Raw genomic sequence first — 21,834 nt, 5'->3', positions numbered from 1 at the left:
CCAAAATCGCTGCCTCCCAAATTAATAACTGCTGCTGACCAGGCCTGCCACTCCAACAGCTGTGCCATCAGCGGCAGTATTTGGAACCACGGCTTGCTGCAGTGCCCTTTCCATACGACATGGACGCCTCTGGATATGAGCCCGATGTGCACCCTACACACATGGCTCATATCCTATCTGAGGTCCTCCTTCCCACTAATCTCTATTTTTCCATGATCCACTGGGTTTTGTCCCTCAAATGCCTTCCTCCCTTTCTGAGAATTCCTTTTAAGTGCTCTTCCTTGCTTTCTTTGCTGCTGCTTTTTTTCAGCCCTTTGCACACTCATCATCTTGTCCGTCTGCTACTGCTGTCCTGTTCTGTTCGAGAGTCTCCTTCTGTGATGGCATGGGAGATTTACTTTCAGGGCCCCCCACAACCAACCACCAGCCAATGTGTCGGCTGCCCCTTTCCCAAGCTGGAACTTGCATCTGTTGAGGAAAAAAAAAACAGGAGACACCCCCCCCCCCCCCAATCCCACCCCTGCTGGTCTTTCCTAGGGCTCCACTTCCTCCCAGTTGTAGTACTACAGATGTGGGAGAGGAATCGTTGCTCATGCCTGCTTTGTAAGCCATGGTGGCTTGCTCATTGTTGTCAAGACTTCTATGGATAAAAAGACAGTATTTATTTATTTATTTTATTTTGCATTTTTATATACCGACATTCTTGTATCAGATACAAATCATACTGGTTTACATTAAAAACAGAGTATGCAGGAAAATAGGTTTCCTAAGTCAAATACATTGAACATATTTAATAAACAAAGGATTACTAAACACTATGAAAAAGGTTAATTAACAAAGGAAAACTTAAGGGAATTAAAATAAACGTAGCACAAAGGATTGCACGAAGGGGTGCACAAAGGGGAAGTGCCCCTTTGGCGCACCCCTACGCACGGCGCACCACTGCCTGGTGGAATGTGGCCGTTTACCGGCTCGCCGCTGAGCGTGATGACGTCAGGGGGGGGCGGGTCTCTTCATCCCTGAGTTCACAGCATTCTCAGTTTCAGCGCGAACTGCTCCTGCTGCCTCCTGTTGGTTGTTGCATGGGTACTCCCATTGGAGTCCCTCAGCCCTTGCATTCTGGTACCCCACCAAGCCACTGGAGCTGTTGGAAGGGCCCTGAGCACTGAGGGACTGTGCCATGCCAGAGGGACTCTGTAGCCTGCCCTTCAGCACTTCCCTAGGCTGGGGGCATAGTGGGAGTCACAAAATGTTGTGGAGGGGCAGAGGCCCTGCTTCTGGCTGCCCAAAGCATGGTACCACTGAATCCCTCACCCCTGTACTCCCTTAGGCATACCCTCTAATGCTAGGACCCAGCAAGAGCTGGATCTGAAAAAGGGGGAGGTGCTGACTGCTGTTTTTAAAGCAACACAGGAGGGGCTTTCTCCACTGCTGGAGCTCCACCGTGCTGGAGCAAGAGAAGAGGAGGCCACTTGGGCAGAGGGGGAAGGGGCTGGTCAGAAACCTGCTACTCCAACTAAATAACTGGGAGTGGACACTGACCCTGTGGAAAGGGAACAGAGACCTTGCACATCTATCTCCCAGGACACCCTCTCTGCTTCTTCAACTTATGGGAGGAGGGTTTGAGAGCAGAATTAGAGGGAGACTCAACCACCCGATCATTGGGCTGAAGGCTAGACTTTTGCTGACAGCAGTGCATTATCTCATGGGAGCCATTCTGGGCCTGGGAACGGCCATGTGAAGAAGTGAGATCAGCTACTTCATCCCCGGATCGAGCCACAGTTTGGAGGGCACTGTGCTCAGAGGATGGGCATAGTGCTGCTTGTAGTTTAGAATATCTCTGCCAGTGAAGATAAGATGCTGACCGGGGGGGGGGGGGGGGGGGGGGGTGTAAGATGGATTAGAGAATCCCTAAATAGGAGCAGTGAAGAGGAAGTAAGTAGGTCTGAGGAGGCAGACCCTGATCATTGGGGCTGACACATGAGGCAAGCTCTGGATACTTGAGGTGGACTTACCATGTTCCATGGCCACCAGGAAAGGGAAAAAGAAAGATCATCCCTTTTCCTAGCATGTAGCCAGATGGATTTAGAGCCAATGTGTTATATGCTCCCCTGCTAGCAGATGAAGACGGAGACAGGTTTCAAAGCTGACGTCACCCTAGATATACCCCTGCAGTTGCCTCAGCCCTCCAGTATCTCTCTGTCTCCTAGCAGATGTGGATGTACTTTCCCTATGGGGATCGCTATAACCTTTAGAAGAAGAAATTCTACTTTTAAATTGGAGAAAGATTGAGCCTCGCTGTCATGTGGTGATATCTAAAGATCCCTTCCCCAGTTGAGAGTTCCTGAGGTGATTTCCGAGATCCCTCAGAAATATGCCTTGGTCTGGTAGCCAGTTCCCGGCATGGACTTTGCTGCTGAAGTAGCTGAAAGGCAGCAGATGCAGGAAGCCAAGCGCAGTGGTGACAGCCAAAGACAGTCTCTGTACTCAGCTGGTAAGCGCTGAGCCCAGGTAAGTAAAATCAAAATAAAAAAGAGAATTTCTCCCGATTCAGAGACGTTGGAGGGGTTTCAGTAAGATTTCCCTCTATCTCCCTGCTCGGTGTGCTGTACCGACGTTATTCCCAATCCCATTGAGGAAAAAGGGAAGTGGGCTTCCGAGTGGGTTGAGCAGACCCTGGTGGGCTAGACCCCGCTTTAGGCTCGGTAGGCACACCACATGGAAGGCCACGGTGGCTACATCTTGCGTGCGTTTTTATGCATCTTCCATTGCCCACCATAGATCGTCAGTACGCGCGGTGCGTGCTAGCTCTGTTGCACGAGCTGTGCACATAACGCCATGCACATATGTACACACACAACTTTCTAGGTTGGACCGAGGAAGAGGCACTCTGAAACATAAACCGCCTGGAAGCCCCTGGCCATCAGATTGGTGTGTCTACAATTCAGCTGCATACTCCAGGGGCAAGCAGTCACGTAATGTCGGAGAATGCAATAACGGTAGCCTACATCAACCACCAAGGAGGAACCAAGAACCTGCAAGTGTCAAAGGAGATAAATCTCCTTTTGGAATGGGCAGAAACACATCTACAGATGATCTCTGCCTCCCACGTCGCAAGAAAAGACAATGTCAAAGCAGATTTTCTAAGCAGCGAGAGTCTGGATCAACGAGAATGGGCTTTGTCAACCAAAGCCTTTCAGCTGGTGTTAGATCACTGGGGACGCCCGTCCATCAACCTGCTGGCCGCATGTCACAATGCAAAGGTTCCTCGATTCTTCAGTCGCAGAAGATATCAGTGGTCTCTGGGGATCAACACTCTCGTTCAGACCTGGCTGGAAGAGGTCTTGCTATACACCTTCCTTCCATGGCCCCAACTGGCCAGGGTCATTCGCAGAATCACGTGCTACAGGGAATTAGTTCTAATAGTAGCTCCAGATTGGTCCAGGCATCCATTGTATGTGGACATGTGGAGACCCCCCTGTGCCTCCCACTACATAGGGGCCTGCTTCAGCAGGGACTAGTCCTTCATGAGGATCTGTCTCTATTCTGTTTTATGGTTTGGCCCTCAAGAGGGCTTGCCTGGTGAAGCGTGGATATTCGGCGGCAGTAACTGCCACCTTACTCTGCATGCGGAAGTTCTCTATATCCTTAGTGTATTTGCAGGTCTGGAGAGTATTTGAGGTCTGGTGCGAGGAAAGTGGTGTTTCCCCTCAGACATTCAAAATCCTACTAATTCTGGAATTTTTACAGGACAACTTGAATAAAGGATTAATCTTTAACTCCTTGAAGGTCTAGATATGCAACTCTCTCCTGTTTCAGAGGCGAGGTGAATGGAACCTGCCTGTCAGCTCATCCTGACATGGCCCATTTTCTGAAAGGGGTAAAGCACCTCCAGCCACCCCTATAGTGGCCAGTTCCCTTATGGAATCTTAATCTAGTATTGGAGTTTTGGGCAGGGACCTCCTTTCGGCCACTGTACAGTCTTTCCTTGCACTTGTTAACCCTGAAAACGGTGTTCCTGGTGGCTATGTGCTCAGCTCGTTTCATCCCTGAACTACAGGGAACCATTCCTCCGGATGACTCCAGGAGCGTTACAATTTCGTACCGTTCCATCCTTCTTGCCCAAGGTAGTCTCGGGGTTTCATTTGAATCAGTCCATTTTGTTGCCATCCCTAGATAGGCACAAGGACACAGAAGAATACCGCCTCCGCAATTTAAATGTCAGTAGGCTTCTGGTGCGGTATCTAGAAGTTTCAAAACTGGTCTTCAAGACAGCATGTTTGTTCTTCACGGTGGAAAGAGGCAGGGTGAATCAGCTTTGCGGGATTAAGGAGGTGGTCACAGAAGCCTGGGTGGAAGCTAGACTGTTGTCTCCCATTGATATCTGCTGAGTGGTGATATGGTCCTCCTTACACACCACCTTCAGGTTTTATCGCCTGGATGTTCAGGCGTGAGAGGATGCAGCCTTTGCAAGGGCAGTGTTAACCGGACCGCGGTCAACCTCCCGCCCCAATTGGGAGTAACTTTTTTACATCCCATTGGTCTTGAGTCCATCTGGCTATATGCTAAGAAAGGGAGAAATTACTTACCTAATAATTTCACTTATTTTAGTGTAGACAGATGGACTCGGCATTCTGCCCACAGCTTCCCAAGACCGATGCCAAGGAATCGCCTGTGAAATGAATATCGATTCCAAGAGATTACGGGTAAACTGACACCCAGTCCCTAGATTAGGGTATCTATAATCTTACTTGGATTCAGCATTTGTTTGGTTGAGGTCAGTTATGGTTATTAGAGATGTGAATCGGAACCGGAATCGGTTCCGATTCACATCGTTAATTTTTTTTTTTTTTTTGTGCGGCCCGATCGCGGTTTTGTTTATCGGCTGCGCCCGAGCCGATAAACAAAAAAACCCCACCCGACCCTTTAAAACTGTTCCCTTAGCTTTCCCCACCCTCCCGAACCCCCACAAAACTTTTTACAAGTACCTGGTGGTCCAGTGGAAGTCCCGGAAGTGATCTCCCGCTCTCGGGCCGTCGGCTGCCACTAATAAAAATGGCGCCGATGGCCCTTTGCCCTTACCATGTGACAGGGTATCCGTGCCATTGGCCGGGCCCTGTCACATAGTAGGAGTAATGGATGGCCATCAGGACATGCTAGTGAAGTAAAGTTTCTAGATGAAATAAATGCCTATTTCATGATACAGCTAGTCAAGAACCAACAAGAGGGAGAGTTATTTTAGACCTAATTCTTAGTGGAATGCAGAGAGGTAATGGTAGTATGACCATAGAGAGGTATACTGACAAGACCTTCAGGGATATAGTAGCCAAGTCCCAATTCCAGTCTGGCAGCCCTGGTGCTTTCTTGGAAGAGGAAAGTCTCATGATCGGAGAGCTTAAACCTGGTGTAGCAGGAAATGATCCTGTGGCAAGGACCTGCTTTCCAAATGGTGCATTGTCATCTCGTACAGAGGATGTGTCTCCCAGGGCTACTGCCCAGGAGGAAAGGGTTAGGTCGGCCATCACAGTTGATGATTCCATTATTAGGATTGTAGACAGCTGACTAGCTGGTGGACATGTGGATTGCTTGGTAACTTGCCTACCTGGTGCAAAGGTGGCGGACCTCATGCATCACCTAGGTAGGATCTTAGACAGTGCTGGGAAGGAGCCGGCTGTCATGGTACATGTGGGCACTAACAACATAGGAAAATGTGGGAGGGAGGTTCTGGAAGCCAAATTTAGGCTCTTAGGTAGAAAGCGGAAATGCAGAACCTCCAATGTAGCATTCTCTGAAATGTTCCCTGTTCCACACGCAGGTCCCCAGAGGCAGGCAGAGCTCCGGAGTCTTAATGCGTGGATGAGACGATGGTGCAAGGAAGAGGGATTCAGTTTGGTTAGGAACTGGGGACCTTGTGGAGAAGGGGGGAGTCTTTTATTCCAAAGGGATGGACTCTATCTTAACCAAGGTGGAACCAGACTGCTGCCACTAACCTTTAAAAAGGAGATAGAACAGTTTTAAACTAAATCAAAAGGGAAAGCAGACAGTCACTCAGGAGCTCACGGTTCAGAGGGAGGTATCTTCAAAGGAAGCTAATGAAGCATTACAGTTAGGGCATCACAACAGAAAGGTTCCAATAACAAGAAAAGTAGTCCAAGGGCCTATAATTAAAAACTCATCTGAGCTAAAAGATTCCAATTTTATCCCTATCAATTGAAAAGCAGAATGTTAATACAAACAAAAAGCACAATTCGAAATGTTTTTATGTTAATGCCAGAAGTCTAAGATGGGAGAGAGAGTGTATAGCAGTGAATGATGACATCGAGTTAATTGGCATCTCAGAGACATGGTGGAAGGAGGATAACCAATGGGACAGTGCTGTCCCAGGGTACAAATTATATCTCAATGACAGAGAGAAGCATCTTGGTGGCGGGGCGGCGCTTTATGTCTGGGATGGCATAGAGTCCAACAGGATAAAGATTCTGCATGAGACTAAATGCACAATCTAATCTTTATGGGTAGAAATTCCTTGTGTGTTGGGGAAGAGTATAGTGACAAGTATTCTACCGTCCACCTGACCAAGATGGTGAGACAGACAGTAAAATGCTGAGAGAAATTAGGGAAGTTAACCAAATTGGTAATGCAGTAATAATAGGAGATTTCAGTTACCCCAATATTGACTGGGTAAGTGAAACATCAGGACATGCTTAAGAGAGAAAGTTTCTGGATGGAATAAATGAGCTTTATGGAGCAATTGTCTCAGGAACTGATGAGAGAGGGAACAATTTTAGATCTAATTCTCAGTGAAGTGAAGATTTGGTGAGAGAGGCAATGGTGGTGGGGCTGCTTGGCAATATTGATGATTATATGATAAAATTTGAATTAATGACTGGAAGGGGACAGTAAGTAAATCCAGTGCTCTGGCACTATACTTTCAAAAGGGAAACTGATAAATTGAGAAAAATAGTTAAAAAAAAAAAAATTGAAAGTTGCAGCTACAAAGGTAAAAAGTGTGCAGCAGGCTGTTATGGTTTGAGGTGTTTGAGTGGGTTCTTGGGTAATGTGGCAGATGACCACGCCCACGGGGAGGAGCCCCGCGGGGAGCCAAAGTACCGGGCTATACTCAGGATGCACAAACACAGAGTTATGTCTTTTATTGTACAGCTGATGTATACCACCAGAGGTGGCAGTAGTGAGGTGATCCCAAGGTAGCAGTCCAGGGACTCTTGGCAGAGGGGACCCGTCTCACCAAGATGGTATAGGCATATTCAGCTGAAGGTTTCCCAGCACGGCAGAGCTGTAGATGAGACAGACTGAGAATTAGAATTACTCACTAGATGGTAGCTGTAAGGTTGATGATTCCACCAGGCAGAAGTAGATGGTAACAGGTACTGAGGGAGGGAGAGCAGGCCCTCGAAGAGCGAGTACCTGATCTCAGTAAGGCACCTGAAAGAAAGCAGAGGGCCCCTGAGGAGTGGGTACCCAGGTTAGAGAATACCCGAAGGGCAGAGAGAGCTTCCAGTGGCAGCACAGAAGTGGCAGAGTAGCTTAGACCAGACGAGTCCAATCCTTGCTAACTCAAAAAGCTAGCAAACAAGCATAGGCTAAATATCCGGATGGCGTGACGTCACTCGAGGGGGATGCCCCCAAGGTTCCTGCCATGACAAGGATAAAGACGTGGGTGGCATTTGTGGCATGGATAAAGATGTAGGAGGCCCTTAGGAGAAACATGGCGTGAGGCTTTGCCATAGCCGTTCCGGGGACGCCAGAGGATGCGGCTTGCAGTCGCGGCGGTAGCCATCTTCCCAAGGCTAGTGGGGAGAGCAGAGGAAAAGGTGAGGCACAAGGGTCGAAGCTGTCTGAGACCAGACGCAACACAGGCGTAAACTGTTAAAAATAAATAAATAAATAAAACCATCCTAGATGCACAGTCCAGATGTATTCCACTCATTAAAAAAGGTGGAAGGAAGGTCAAACAATTGTCAGCATGGTTAAATATTGAGGTGAAAGAGGATATTTTAGCCAAAAGAACTTCATTCAAAAACTGGAAGAAGGATCCATTAGAAGAAAATAGGATAAAGCATAAGCATTGGCAAGTTAAATGGTAAGACATTGATAAGACAGGCTAAGAGAGAATTTGAAAAGAAGTTGGCCGTAGAGGCAAAAACTCACAATAAAAACTTTTTAAAATATATCCGAAGCAGAAAGTCTGCAGGGGAGTCAGTTGGACCGTTAGATGATCGAGGGGTTAAAGGGGCACTTAGGGAAGTTAATGCCATTGCGGAAAGATTAAACGATTTCTTTGCTTTGATGTTGACTGAAGAGGATGTTGAGGAGATACCTGTTCCAGAGACTGTTCTCAAGGGTGATGATTCAGATAAACGAAACCAAATCATGCTGAACCTGGAAGATGTGGTAGGCCAGATTTGACAAAATGAAGTGTAGTAAATCACCTGGACCGGATGGTATACACCTAGGGTTCTGAAAAAACTAAAAAAAGAAATTTCAGACCTATTTCAATTAATTTGTAACCTATCATCAAAATCATCCATTGTACTTGAAGACGGGAAAATGGCCAATGTAACCCTGATTATTTTAAAAGGGTTCCAGGGATGATACGGTAAACTATAGACCGGTGAGCCTGACTCCAATGCCGAGAAAATTCATGGAAACTGTTATAAAGAATAAAATCACAAAACATTTTGATAGACATGGTTTAATGCGACACAGCCAACATGGATTTACCTAAGGGAAGTCTTGCCTTACCAATCTACTACATTTTTTTTTTTGAAGGGGTTAATGAATGTGGATAATGGTGAGCCAGTACATATCGTGTGTTTGACTTTTCAGAAGGCGTTTGACAAAGTCCCTCATGAGAGACTCAAGAAAATTAAAAAGTCACGAGATAGGCCATGTCCTACTACAGACTATGAACTGGTTAAAAGATGGGAAACACAGTGTAGGACTAAATGTTCAGTTTTCTCATTAGAGGAAAGAAAACAGTGGAGTGTCCCTGTGATATGTACTGAGACTGGTGCATTTTTACTAAATGTATAAATTATCTGGAAATGGGAGCAAGAAGTGATACATCAGACTTGCAGTGAACACAAAATGAGTGAGTTGTAAAATCACAAGTGGATTGTGTGACCTTGCAGAAGGAACTTGCAAGACTGGAGCTTCAAATGGCAAATGAAATTTAATATGTACAAGTGCAAAGTGATGCATATGTGGAAAAATAATCCAAACTGTATTTACACAATGCTAGGATCTTGGTGTTATTGTAGACAATACTTTGAAATCAGCTCTGTGTGTGGCAGCAATAAAAAAAAAAAAGAAGTTATTAGGAAAGGAATGGAGAATGTTATAATACCTAGAGTACTGTGTACCAGTATTGTCACCACATCTTGAAGATATAGTTGCACTGGAAAAGGTACAGAGAAGTGTGACGAAATGATAAAGGGGATGAAACGACTCCCCAGTGAAGAAAGGCTAAAGAAGTTAGGGCTCTTCAGCTTGGAGAAGAAAAGGCTGAGGGGGGATGTAATGGAGGTCTATAATTTTTTTTCACTCAATGCACAATTGAGTTCTGGAATTCATTGCTGGAGGATTTGATTAAAGATAGCACAGCTGGGTTTAAAAGGTTTTGACAAGTTTTTGGAGGAAAAGTCCATAAGCCGTTATTAGTTAGGTACTGCCTTGGCTAGCTTTAAAGTCTTTCACATGTATTATCTCAGCTGTTTGGAGATTTGGAGCTTTTCCTTAATTGATACGAGCATCTCTTCAGGCATTAGTCTTTCAATCAGATTTTTGAAGCTCCTGGTCTCAAGGATCCTGTTGCCCTCCCTGCAATAGACAAGTGATACCTCAAAGAAGGCAATGTTGTTCATCCCCAGGTGGGAAATCAGTAAAGCAGGACACAAAATTCAGTGGGCTTAAATTTCAGTCTATCCGTAACAGTTTTGGTTCCTGGCTGGCATTTTGATAAGGATTACATCAGCACCACTGCCCAGAGTATTTCATACACAAAAAGAACTGCCTGTGTGCCGCCCCCGTGCATTAATATCACCACATGACATCTTCACGGCTGCCATGACTTCTTGATGTCTGACCTGTTGGAATCCCAGAGAAGAAATGCAGTAAACTGTTTAAAAACAAAATACCCAACCAGTTGTCTAATACAATAAAAAAAAAAAAAATTGTGACTCGTTTCTATGGACCTGAATTTTGAGGATATGAGAGTTAAATATCCTTTTTCAATTTTGAGATTTTCGTTTGATTAATTGTATCATATCTTCTTGAATTTATTTTTAAAATATTATTTGAAGCTATTATGAAACATCTATAAATAATTAAAAAAAGAATAGTGATTAGTAGGTTATAGTTTAAAAAAATGGAGTAGTAGTAGTCTGCCAACCAGCAATATAGTTAAAATGATGCTTATATAAAGATGCAAGCTACTGGGATTACTAAAGTACTTTCCTCACGTTCTCTCAGGAAGACATTAATAGCCCTGTAAATGTGCATTATTAAACGTTTGTTTGTCTCATCTCTGCCTGATTTATTAAGGCTTTTTTTTTCCCATTCTGTGTCGGGGGGGGGGGGAGGAGGGAGCCATAGTAAATCAGAATCTTTCTCTAAAGTAATAAAATGAGGGAACCCTACAAAACGAACAAAAGATTAGGCAGTATTCTGTATGCAATTACACACCAAATAGGAAACAGAGAGTAGGACTAAATGATCAGTTAGCTAACTGGAACAAGGTAAATAGTTATGCTGTAGGAATCTGTACTGGGACCGATGCTTTTTAACACATTTGTATATTATATGGAAAAGGAAACAGTGAGTGAGGTGATCAAATGTGCAGGCAATACAATTATTCTAAATTGCTAAATCATAACTGGATTGTGAGAAGTTATAGGAGGACCTTGGGAGTCTTGAGAGCCTGGGCATTCAAATGGTAGATGAAATGTAATCTGCATAGTGATGCACATACAGCAGGGCTTCTCAAAATGTGGGTCGGGACCCCCAAATGAGGTCGCAGACCTTCAGCTGGGGTCACCGTTGCTCAAACGATAGTGTTCTTCAAATGCCAGGAGCAGCATTAGTAGTGGCAGTCAGCATGGGGCTTGTTAAACTAGTATGCATTCACAGGCCCTGCAGTGGTCCTACCCTTGCATGAATTCTGGAGGTAGCAGGAAGTCCTGCATGAGGAGGAACTGGGATCACTTCAGGGCCCGCACTGTCTTTAGTTACTAATGCTGCTGCCACTTGCAGATCACTCTTGGGTCCGGGACCAGCCATGAGGAGCCAGTGTGCATGGGTCAGTGGAGCTTGGCACTGTTCCTCTGAACCTACCCAAAACAAAAATGTTGCCCCTATCACCAGCCTACCCTCTCTTCTCACTAGTTGGAGATGCAAGAGTGGATCAACTGAAGGGCAGAGGATTTAAAAGAAGGTCCATTGGAGAGGGCAGAGATTGACAAAAAGGATTAACTGGAGAGAGTGAAGGTTTGAGAGAGGGGATCAGCTGGAGTGCAGGGAGGGTGAGAAGTGATTGTTGGAGGGTGACTGCACGACTGCTATTTGTTTTGTTCATCCTTTGGGGGTCATATGAATTTTTAAGTGCTAAAATGGGATCACATTGGCAAAAAGTTTGGGAAGCCCCGACAATAGAGGAAAAATAATCCAAACTGTAATTTATTTAAGATACATGTAACCCCTGAGCAGGAATGGATCCTTTCACTGGCACCCAGGGGCTTATAGAAAGAAGAAAAGAGACAGACCCTTTCTGCACCGACAGCTTTACTCTCTGAGTCCCAGGATTCCAATTGTGGGGACGAATAATAGTTCTTATACCCTGCTTCTTTGCAATGTTAACCCTTTATCTGTCCTTTTGTACACAGCACTGATAATTAAAACTGTCTCTGCATCCAATAAACATACAATGAGAAGAATGATGGTTTCCATCTTCTTTACTGATAGTTGATTAGATGACTGAAATCTATTTACACTTCATATCCTTTCTTAGTTCACACTCAATAAAAAGACAGCAGAAAGATATAAGAAACTTGTGAATCCACTTCTTTAGTAAAGGCTCTGCTTTGACTGGAAGCACTCTACTTACACCGAATTCCTCCTGTTTCTCCAATTCTTTCAACTCCCGTGAATCCTTAGATTGAAAATTGTTCAATCCTTCTCCAATCCCTAATTGAATTATCAAATCTTCCCACTGAAGGTGGTTAGAATATATAATCCCAATAATTTATCTGAATTTAGTCCCAGATTTAATACTCTTCCAAAATCCTCTTTAAATACTTGAACTCCTTATTCAGTGCCTGGTGGGCAGTTCTCTCACTCCCTGTGTGCATTACTTAATATTGCAGCAACAAAGTTCTTGTTACCTTTACTTCATATTCATTAGTTTCCTTTCTTTAGTGCACTTTGCTGGGATTCCCCCTTCTAGATTAATTTCTCCCCATTCTTGTTTCTTTCAAGATGAAAGACTCGACTCCCATCTCTCAAGGGTTTGATAACTGAGTCCTGGGTACCAATGGCCATTTGCTCCAAGTGGAACAAAAATATTAGCTGAACCCAAAAAGGGGGGGGGGGGGAATCAAGCAGGAAGGGTGGAATAAAACGTCCTTGCCTCCAAACAGAGGAGATAGTGCAAAAAGACAGAAAATATAAAATTACAAATCTCATTGCTCTGCATCAGGTCATCAGACAGCTTTATCCTCTGGAGGAAACCTAGACATCTGCCAGAATCTTCCCTAACACATGATTTAACTTTATATAGCAGATGTCCCAATTCACTGTGAAGGGGGACTGAGACTCACAAAGAATTCTCAAAAATTGTCTTAAGGGTGCAATGCAAGCATAAAGGCTGGATAGACAAGTCAGTGGGAGGCTAACTCCTAAATGGGAAAACGTCCTTACTCCTTTCCCATAACTTAAGAAAAATATGAGAGCAAGAGACTGAAAGCAACCTGCTTCTGCAGAAGGATAGAAAATGCATTGGGTTGATAAACAGGTAGGACGCACCATTGGCTGTTCCCACATGGGAGAACAAAACCCAAACTTCTCTCACTTATTGCTACACAGAACCTCCCCAGTAAATTATTACACTCCTTTTAGTTAGGGAATCCTTTTCCTGGGTGATGACTCCTAACACAGAATCCAGCTTCATGTACCTGTATTTGGGATTATTTTTCCCTATGTGCATTACTTTGCACTTACCAACATTAAATTGCATCTGCCATTTAAAGTCCAGTCTCCTAGTCTCACAAGGTTATATATGTGATATGCTGTATTAATTTGGTATTGCTGTAATCTACACCAAACACTCTGACGTGGAGGGAGAGGAATATAAACCTTCAAATAATTAAATAAAGGTCCTTGGGTCTGCAGTTCCACACAATCTGCTGTTGTTTTAACAACTTGAAACAATTTTATCTTCAAAGTTGGTCTCCTCACGCATTCTGTTTTCCAGATCATTTATGAATATATTAAATAGCACACATCCTAATACAAAGCCCATGGTCACTCCACTAATGACCTTTCTCCAATTGATCTACCCAGACAGGAAACAGAGGGTAGATCGATTGGAATGTCCTATTGTGGCGGCAGTGTCCACAATAGGGGACTGCCGCCTATCTCATGGCCATCCAATATCCTGAGGAATCTTTCTCATGAGGGACTTTGTCAAATGCCTTCTGAAAATCCAAATTACTATATCAACTGGCTAACCTTTATCCGCAAGATTTCCCTTTGCAAAATCCATGTTTGCTCTCCCCCATGGCTATCTATATGGTCAGTTATTTTGTTTTTAAGAACAGCTTCTACTATTTTACCCAACACCAACGTGAGGCTCACTGATCTATTGTTTTCCGGATCACCCCTGGAGTCATTTTTAAAAATTGGCATCACATTGTCCATGTGATGAGCGCTAACTCATTCACTCTGTGTTGGACGCATGTTAAATAGGCGCTAATCCCCTTATTGCATTAGGGGGCGGATTAGCACCTATTTAACCCGCATCTGACAGCGAGCTAAACAGTGCGCTCGGCCTTTAAATATCCCTCCCTCCAAACCATGCTATGCTGAGCGACTGTCAGCTGTCCCCTTTGTTCTGGTTTAAATCTGCTCTATCTCCTTTTTAAAGGTTAGTGCCAGCAGCCTGGTTCCACCCTGGTTAAGGTGGAGCCCATCCCTTCGGAAAAGATTCCCCTTCCCCAACATGGTCCCCAGTTCCTTACAAAACTGAATCCCTCTTCCTTGCACCATCCCTGGGATAAGTAGCATATAATCTATCTTTTGGGATCCTGCCAGGTTCTTGTGACGTGGATTGCCCACTGTTGGAAACAGGATACTGGATTTGATGGACCTTTGGTCTGACCCAGTATATCAAGCCTTATGATCTTTTGTTCTTATTTACTCTATATCCTGCATAGTTTCAGATGGTATGAACAGTGTGAAAGACAGATATTGAAGAGGAGACAAGGCCGCACTTGCTGGGCTATAAGTGCCTCACAGAAGGCATTGAGAGGGGTGTTTCCCACATCTGTAGTCTGTGACCCTCTGAGATGGCTGCTGCTGTGTGACCAGATAGAGTGGACTCCCTATTAAGGAAGGCAGGGGCAGTAGCTTCAGGGAATGGGGCAGATAGTTGTGCCTGAACTTATTTTGCTGATGTGTGGCAACTGCAGGTATTCTGAGGCTTCAGGTTGAACAATGGTCTTTGTGCCATTGCTGCTCAACATTGCAAGGTGCTTAAATGGGAGATCTTTAAGTACTAAGAGGTGCAATCAGAAATCCAAGAAAATGTGGCAGAAAGATAGGAAAATTGTCCCAGATTATATTGGGACAGTATACTGACCTGATTAAGAAGAATTTCCAAATGCACCTTGATATGATACCTATAAAGATTACACCCTATGAACTCCAGGAGGAGGCTGTCTTTGGCATAAGAACATAAGAAAATGCCATACTGGGTCAGACCAAGGGTCCATCAAGCCCAGCATCCTGTTTCCAACAGTGTCCAATCCAGGCCATAAGAACCTGGCAAGTACCCAAAAACTAAGTCTATCCCATGCTACTGATGCTAGTAATAGCAGTGGCTATTTTCTAAGTCAGCTTAATAGCAGGTAATGGACTTCTCCAAGAACTTATCCAATCCTTTTTAAAACCCAGCTACGCTAACTGCACTAACCACATCCTCTGGCAACAAATTCCAGAGTTTAATTGTGCGTTGAGTGAAAAAGAACTTTCTCCAACTAGTTTTAAATGTGCCCCATGCTAACTTCATGGAGTGCCCCCTAGTCTTTTATTATCCAAAAGAGTAAATAACTGATTAACATTAACCCGTTCTAGACCTCTCATGATTTTAAACTCCTCTATCATATCCCCCCTCAGCCGTCTCTTCTCCAAGCTGAAAAGTCCTAACCTCTTCAGCCTTTCCTCATAGAGGAGCTGTTCCATTCCCTTTATCATTTTGGTCACCCTTCTCTGTACCTTCTCCATCACAACTGTCTTTTTTGAGATGCGGTGACCAGAATTGTACACAGTATTCAAGGTGCGGCGACCAGAATTGTACACAGTATTCAAGGTGCGGTCTCACCATAGAGCGATACAGAGGCATTATGACATTTTCCGTTTTATTCACCATTCCCTTTCTAATAATTCCCAACATTGTTTGCTTTTTTGACTGCCGCAGCACACTGAACGGATGATTCTAATGTGTTATCCACATACTAAGAATGGCAGTAGTACAGTTAAGAGATTGAGATCATTTCCAACACATTCTGACTTTCAAATGAGGTTCATTCTTGTCAAGGTATGTGCAACAGAAACCCATTTTGAAACACTGTGCCCTGAATAGATGGTCAGATGCCAGGGTAACTGCCATGCAACTGAAACTTTATAGATCTCAACAGACTCTTGGTTTATATTAAAATGTAAATGCCAAATTATTCTTCTTGACCATGCTAAACAACTTTTCTATTTTTTTAAATCGGGTTAAAGAAGGTTGCAAGATCCATGGAAATCAACAAATTAAGGGGTAGATTTTAAGATGTGTGTGCGCGCGCACATGGACGCCCGATTTTATAACATGTGCGCGCATGTTATAAAATTGGGGGTCAGCGCGTGCAAAGGGGTGCACATTAGTGCAATTTGCATGCGCCGATGCCCGCGGCCTTCCCCAGTTCCCTCCCAGGCCACTCCAACTTAGGATCGGCCTGGGAGGGAATTTCTCTACCCCCTAATCTAACCTTCCTAACCCTTCCCCTAACCTACCCACCCCCTAGCCCTATCCTACCCCCCCCCCCCCCACCAAAAAGTTATCTTACCTGTTGCACCTACTCGAAGCAGGCGCAGGTTGCGCGCACCAGCTGCCTGCCGGCACGCGATCCCCCAGCATGGCAGCTGTGCCGGGGGTCTCTAGCCCCGCCCCCTCCCCTTTTCTTCGGCCCCGGGACTTAACGTGCGTGGCTGGGCCTTTTTAAAATAGGCCCGGCGCGTGTAAGACCACCTATGTGCGTAAATCCGGCCTTAAGAGAACAATTAGTTAAGAGAAATTCATTACAATAATTAAGAAACTTTACCAGTTCTTGGCTTCCTCATTGAATCATATTAATGAATTAACATAACATTCCCTCATGAAATTGGAATATTTCATTTTTGCAGTAGAAAGGGAAAACATTTACATTGGGAAATACCTTGAGGGTACAGTTGCTTTAGTGAAATGGTGTGTATGTGTAAGAGGAGAAGGGAGTTGGGTTTTGGTTTTTTTTTTTTGGGTGGGGGGGTTGCTGTAATCTTAGTCTTTTAATTTTATTCTAGATAAAGATGGTATTCAGTTTTCTTGGTTTTTTTTTTTTTCTGCTCTGAATGCATGGTCATTTATTTACATTTTAAAGAAGTGTACACTATAGAGTTTTAATATCACAAATGTTTGTGTAGGAATATTGTTAAATTTGCCTATTTGTTTATTCTAAAAAAAAAGACCAGTTTTGAGGAGCTGTTTCATATGGAAAGTGAAGGCTCCCTCTACTGGCACACGGGCAAGGATTGTCAGTAGAGGTACAAAAACAGTCAACTGGTAAGAAAAAGGCCTAGGCAATGTGACCGGCATGAAAAAGATCCTTTTCTGCAGGGAAGTTAGAACCATTTTTCTAGTGTTTTTGACCTACATATAATGGAAGCCTGTACCCACAGAGGATGCTTCAGCACCCTTAGTTCCAACTCCTTTGTTTTTTTTTGTTCATGAGAAATCGCATTTCAAAGACCAAATGATAACTTGGTGTTTTAGTTTCAAAAATTTGCCATTGGTTTTGAAACCTAATTAATAAACATTTTTAAAGAAGAAGAGTGTGTGTGTGTGCTATGCACAGTCCTCATTGAATTTTCATACTAATTTGAAATCGGTTTCAAATTCCATAGTGATTGAAGGAATTTTATTTTGCAATTTAAAAATAGACTGGTTTGAGACTGGTTTGGTAACAGCTTATTGACCTTATCTTTGAGAATTCTACAGTTATCCCATGATATCCATACGTCGTAAAGATGAATGTCCTTTTTTTCAAGTAGATTTAAAATGTATTCAGCAGATGTACAGTTTTCACGTAGGGAGCTTCTCCAGAGTCCATGAAGGGGATGTTTAAGAGCTGTAATATAGCTAATATGTATGCTTTTAAAATTGTCAGTTGTTCCTCAGTAAGGCTGAAGTGACTTTGCTGGTCTTTTCTTGTCCTTTCCTTTCTTGTTGCCTACTCACAGGAGTTCAGATCGAAGCAAAGACTCCGAGAAACTGACAAACTGAAAATATCAAAATGCGAAGCCTATAGCACTGCTTCCCAAACAAGTACTGAGAGGCAATCCCCAGCCAGCTGGAATTTTAGGATATCCATAATGAATATTCATAAGATAGATTTGCATGCACTGTTTCCATCACATACAAATTTATCTCATGCATATTCATTGCGGATATCCTGAAAATTCCCCCAGGAGAAGGAACCACTAACATATAACATCAGCTAAATAAATGTTTTGGTTTTTTTTTAGTATTCTAATACTTAGTTCTCTTTTAGTTTCAGAGTTAAGAAAGCTTTTCGAACCAAACAAGAAATCTGTGTTGGAAATGAAAAGGTAGGAAGAGATTACTTTGGCACTACTGGAAAAAAAAAAAACAGTGACAAAATGTCTTGCTTTTCTCTTTAAGCACTTCTGATAAATACTGCCCAGTATTTGGTGGAATTAATTTTGTTTTTGCATTATGTTGTATACAATGCAGAAAAGAGAGGATAGCCAGGCGTTTAGAAGGCATTGAAAATGATGCTCAACCCATGTTGGTACAGAACTGTCCAGGATTAGTAACACACCGTTTATTGGAAGAAGATGCACCAAGGTATATGCGCGCTACAGACCCCTATAGCCCACGCTTAGGTAAGAATGGAATAGACATGCCAAGCATTTCATTTTTTCAGTTTTTTAAACTGTTTGGTTATCATAATTTGTAACACTTTTGCATTCAGAGGTCTTCAACTGAATAAGTGGAGCTAGTGGTCTGCCATCTTTTTTAAAACTGTATGATGCTGCTTTGAATAGAACTGTCAAACATTTTGCCACAGTAAAAAAAATAATACTGTGTGCTTTTTGTTCCTGCTAGACCAGTCCTTCCACATGGAATTTCCACCTTCACAGCTGACAGAGATATAGGACACACCTCTTTCATGATCTCACTCTGGGCTATAAGGGAGGTGTGGCTCTAGGCAATGGACAGTAGTCTCTGTCTCTGGCAACTGCAGACATGTGAGAACTGGTAGCACAAGCTCTGAGCCTAGATTCAGCCCCAGCCTGGCTGAGCCACCTTTGCTCCTGGGACAACATTTTGTCGGGACTGATTTTCCCAGTGGAAACTGATCTCCCAGGGTTACCTAGTCAAATTCCCCTGAAGGTGATCCCGGTATCCTTGAGGGTATTGGATTTGCAGGGAAAGGGATTCCCTAGGCCCACTAGAGGAATCAGAGAGGCCTTTCTTACCTGGAGCATTCAAAAATGCTCCAGGTAAGCCTCCAGGTAAGAAAAGCCTTTTACTCACTCTCTTCTTGTCTCTCCCCCTCTCTCCCTTTTTCTTCCTGTTCTCTCCTCCCAGACTGCTTTGTATGGATAACAAAGCTATTGAACTTAAAAAAAAAAAAAAAAAAAAAAAAAAAAAAAAAGAGAGAGAGAGAGAAGAATCCTGAGAGTTAAGAGGCTGGATTAACTATGGCATGCTCTCTAGTACCCAGATGGGGAAGAGTGTAATTAGGCGAGGGAAAAGGAATTGTACCACAATGTTTCTCTCTTCCTGTGGTTAGGTCATCTTGCAGATATTAAGCTTTCTTCAAAGCAGTCTGGACAAGGGATTGTCTCTGTTCCCTGATTATCATATTACAGGGGCCAAATTAAAGACACCCAAGTAGCAGCTCACCAGTTATAATGCGATTTCTAAAAGGAATAAAGTGTATTTGGCCACCCTTCAGAGCAATAATCTTGCAGTGAAACCTCAATGTGGTCTTAAAGGTCTTGGTGAAGTCCAGCAAAATAGGCATCTCTAAAGGATCTATCCCTTAAAATTTCCTTTCTCATAGCTATATGCTCTACTAGGCACATCTCTGAACTACAGGCTCTCATATGTAGGGATCCGTATTTGGTTTTTTTTTTTCCCCTCCGGACTTTCACACCTTTTGGCCTGTCCCATCCTTCTTACACAAGGTGGTATCCGCTTTTCATGTAAACCAGTTGGTTTCACTAACAGCATTCAATAGCAGCAATTATCAAGGGAAAGATAGTTGCTGCTATCGAATGTTGGATGTGTTGCATACTTTTGAGCTACCTGAAGATGCCAAACACCTTTAGGAAGCCAGACAAGCTGTTTGTATTGTGCAGCGGCCCTCAGAAAGGGGGGGGGGGGCAGCCTCCAAAACAACCTTAGGAAGCAATTGTATTGGCTTAACTTCAGTCAGGCAGGTAGGCGTCAGCTGCACTCCATGCACAATCCACAAGGGCATAAGCTTCATCATGGGCAGAGGCATTGTTAGCTTCCCTGGAAGAAATTTGTAAGGGGGCCACTTGGTCATCTTTACACTTCTTTGTGAAATATTACAGACTGGATATTCAATTCAAGGCAGGTGCTACCTTTGGGACAAGAATTCTTAGGACAGCCCTGTCTTCCTCTCTTCCTGGGGAAGTGCAGATTTAAGTAATTCCCATGTGTAAGGACAGCCTAACTGCAAAAAATGAATGTTAAATTATTCTTATCTAATAATTTTATATCCTGCTAGACCAGTCAAGAACACAGGTTCAATAAAAAAGCAATGTCGCCATCTAAAGCACATCATCATTACTCTTTCCTCATTCTTCTTTCACCTCTTCTTCTTCTTAGGGACTAGTCTTGTGGACCGTGTTCTTATAGCACAGGGGTGGCCAACGCTAGTCCACAAGAGCCACAGACAGGCCAGGTTTTCAGGATATTCACAATGAATACGCATGAGATAGATATGCATACACTGCCTCCATTGTGTGAAAATCTTTTTCATGTATATTCATTGTGGATAGCCTGAACACCTGGCCTGTTTATGGCTCTCAAGGGCTGGAATTGGCCACCCCTGTTTTAGCATAATATGTACAGGGTGTTTCACTTTTCTCACAGTACTTCAGCAGAAGGCTACTGGCCTAGAGCCACATCTTCCTTATAACCCAGAGTGAGGTCAAGGAAAAAGTGTGTCCTCTGTCTCCGTCAGCTGTGGAAGTGGAAATCCCTTGTGTAAGGACTAGTCTAGCAGGACTCAAGGAAAGGAAAGAAAAGTATCAGGCAAGAAGAATTTCATCTTCTGCCCAATCTAACTTGCATTTACCATTTTTAATTAAAGTAATAAGATATGTACTGTGTTGATGTTCTCTTTTCCGTGCCTTACATTCAGTTAACAAGCACCATACTTACAGATATTTATTCAGCTGTTGTGATTTGGCTCCATTTGTTTTAAAGCTGCAAGAATTTATTTCATGAAATTAGGTGCACCAACTAAAATCTTTACTTTAGCTGTCATTAAAAACTTTCCAACTCACCTTCCTTATCATAACAGTTCATTCTTTCCTCCATTTTTCCATTACATTGCCCTGCTAAAACTCTGTTGGTAATGGAGCATAAAGGGATATAGTAGAGTGCCTCAGCCACTTCCTAGGATTTCTGCTGTTCTTGCTGATGGCCACCTCCACCTGGCCAAGGAGAAAGCAATTTTCAGTATGGCAAGTTTAGGCACAGATGTAGATGAGAACTGCAACAACTAGGCAAATATATCCAACAGAAAACAGAGCATGAAGAGCCTATGGACAGTACTGGAAGATGGACCATCCTGATGTTGGTAGTGTTTTGGTGCAGCACAGATTACGCCCCCTTCCTCAGGATGTTGGAGCTTAAGGATGTGATTATCCATGTTCCATAGATCAGTGAAGGCACTGATGAGTTTACACTCTGAGAAGACTTCCTAACTGTAATGGAGAGGAGGGGTAGCCTAGTGGTTAGTGCAGTGGGCTCCCCACAGTGTCCTGTGGCAGTGATGACTGGAAGTTAACTGTGCATTGTGTGAAGTTCTTCTTATTGTATCAGACTTGCAACTAGATAGTTTCATTAGCTGCCCCCCTACATCTTCTATTATGGGGCAGTGAATAACCGGTTTGTATCCACTTTCTTCACACTTTTCATGATTATTTATATAGATATATATATATTGCTCTCATTTCTCAGTCCCAGTCATTGCTTTTTCCAAATTGAAGTTCTAATTCTTCTTTTACTATCCT

General features: G+C 43.5%; 1 protein-coding gene across 11 annotated transcripts in view; it reads left to right on the top strand.

Moving 5' to 3' along the window:
- SVIL (supervillin) overlaps positions 1 to 21,834 on the top strand; it is a 348,412-nt gene that overhangs the window by 138,508 nt on the left and 188,070 nt on the right. For all 11 annotated transcript variants that reach the window (XM_029588612.1, XM_029588613.1, XM_029588603.1 and 8 more), the window contains 2 exons: positions 18,084 to 18,141; positions 18,287 to 18,438. In XM_029588612.1, the coding sequence (XP_029444472.1) occupies positions 18,134 to 18,141; positions 18,287 to 18,438 (160 nt within the window). In that variant the 5' untranslated portion in view covers positions 18,084 to 18,133. The remainder of the gene's footprint in view (positions 1 to 18,083; positions 18,142 to 18,286; positions 18,439 to 21,834) is intronic.

This window comes from Rhinatrema bivittatum, chromosome 2, assembly GCF_901001135.1.
Source record: "Rhinatrema bivittatum chromosome 2, aRhiBiv1.1, whole genome shotgun sequence".
Lineage (NCBI taxonomy): Eukaryota > Metazoa > Chordata > Amphibia > Gymnophiona > Rhinatrematidae > Rhinatrema > Rhinatrema bivittatum.
The sequence above is the reverse complement of the archived record's forward strand: the minus strand, read 5'-3'. Positions and strand labels throughout refer to the sequence as shown.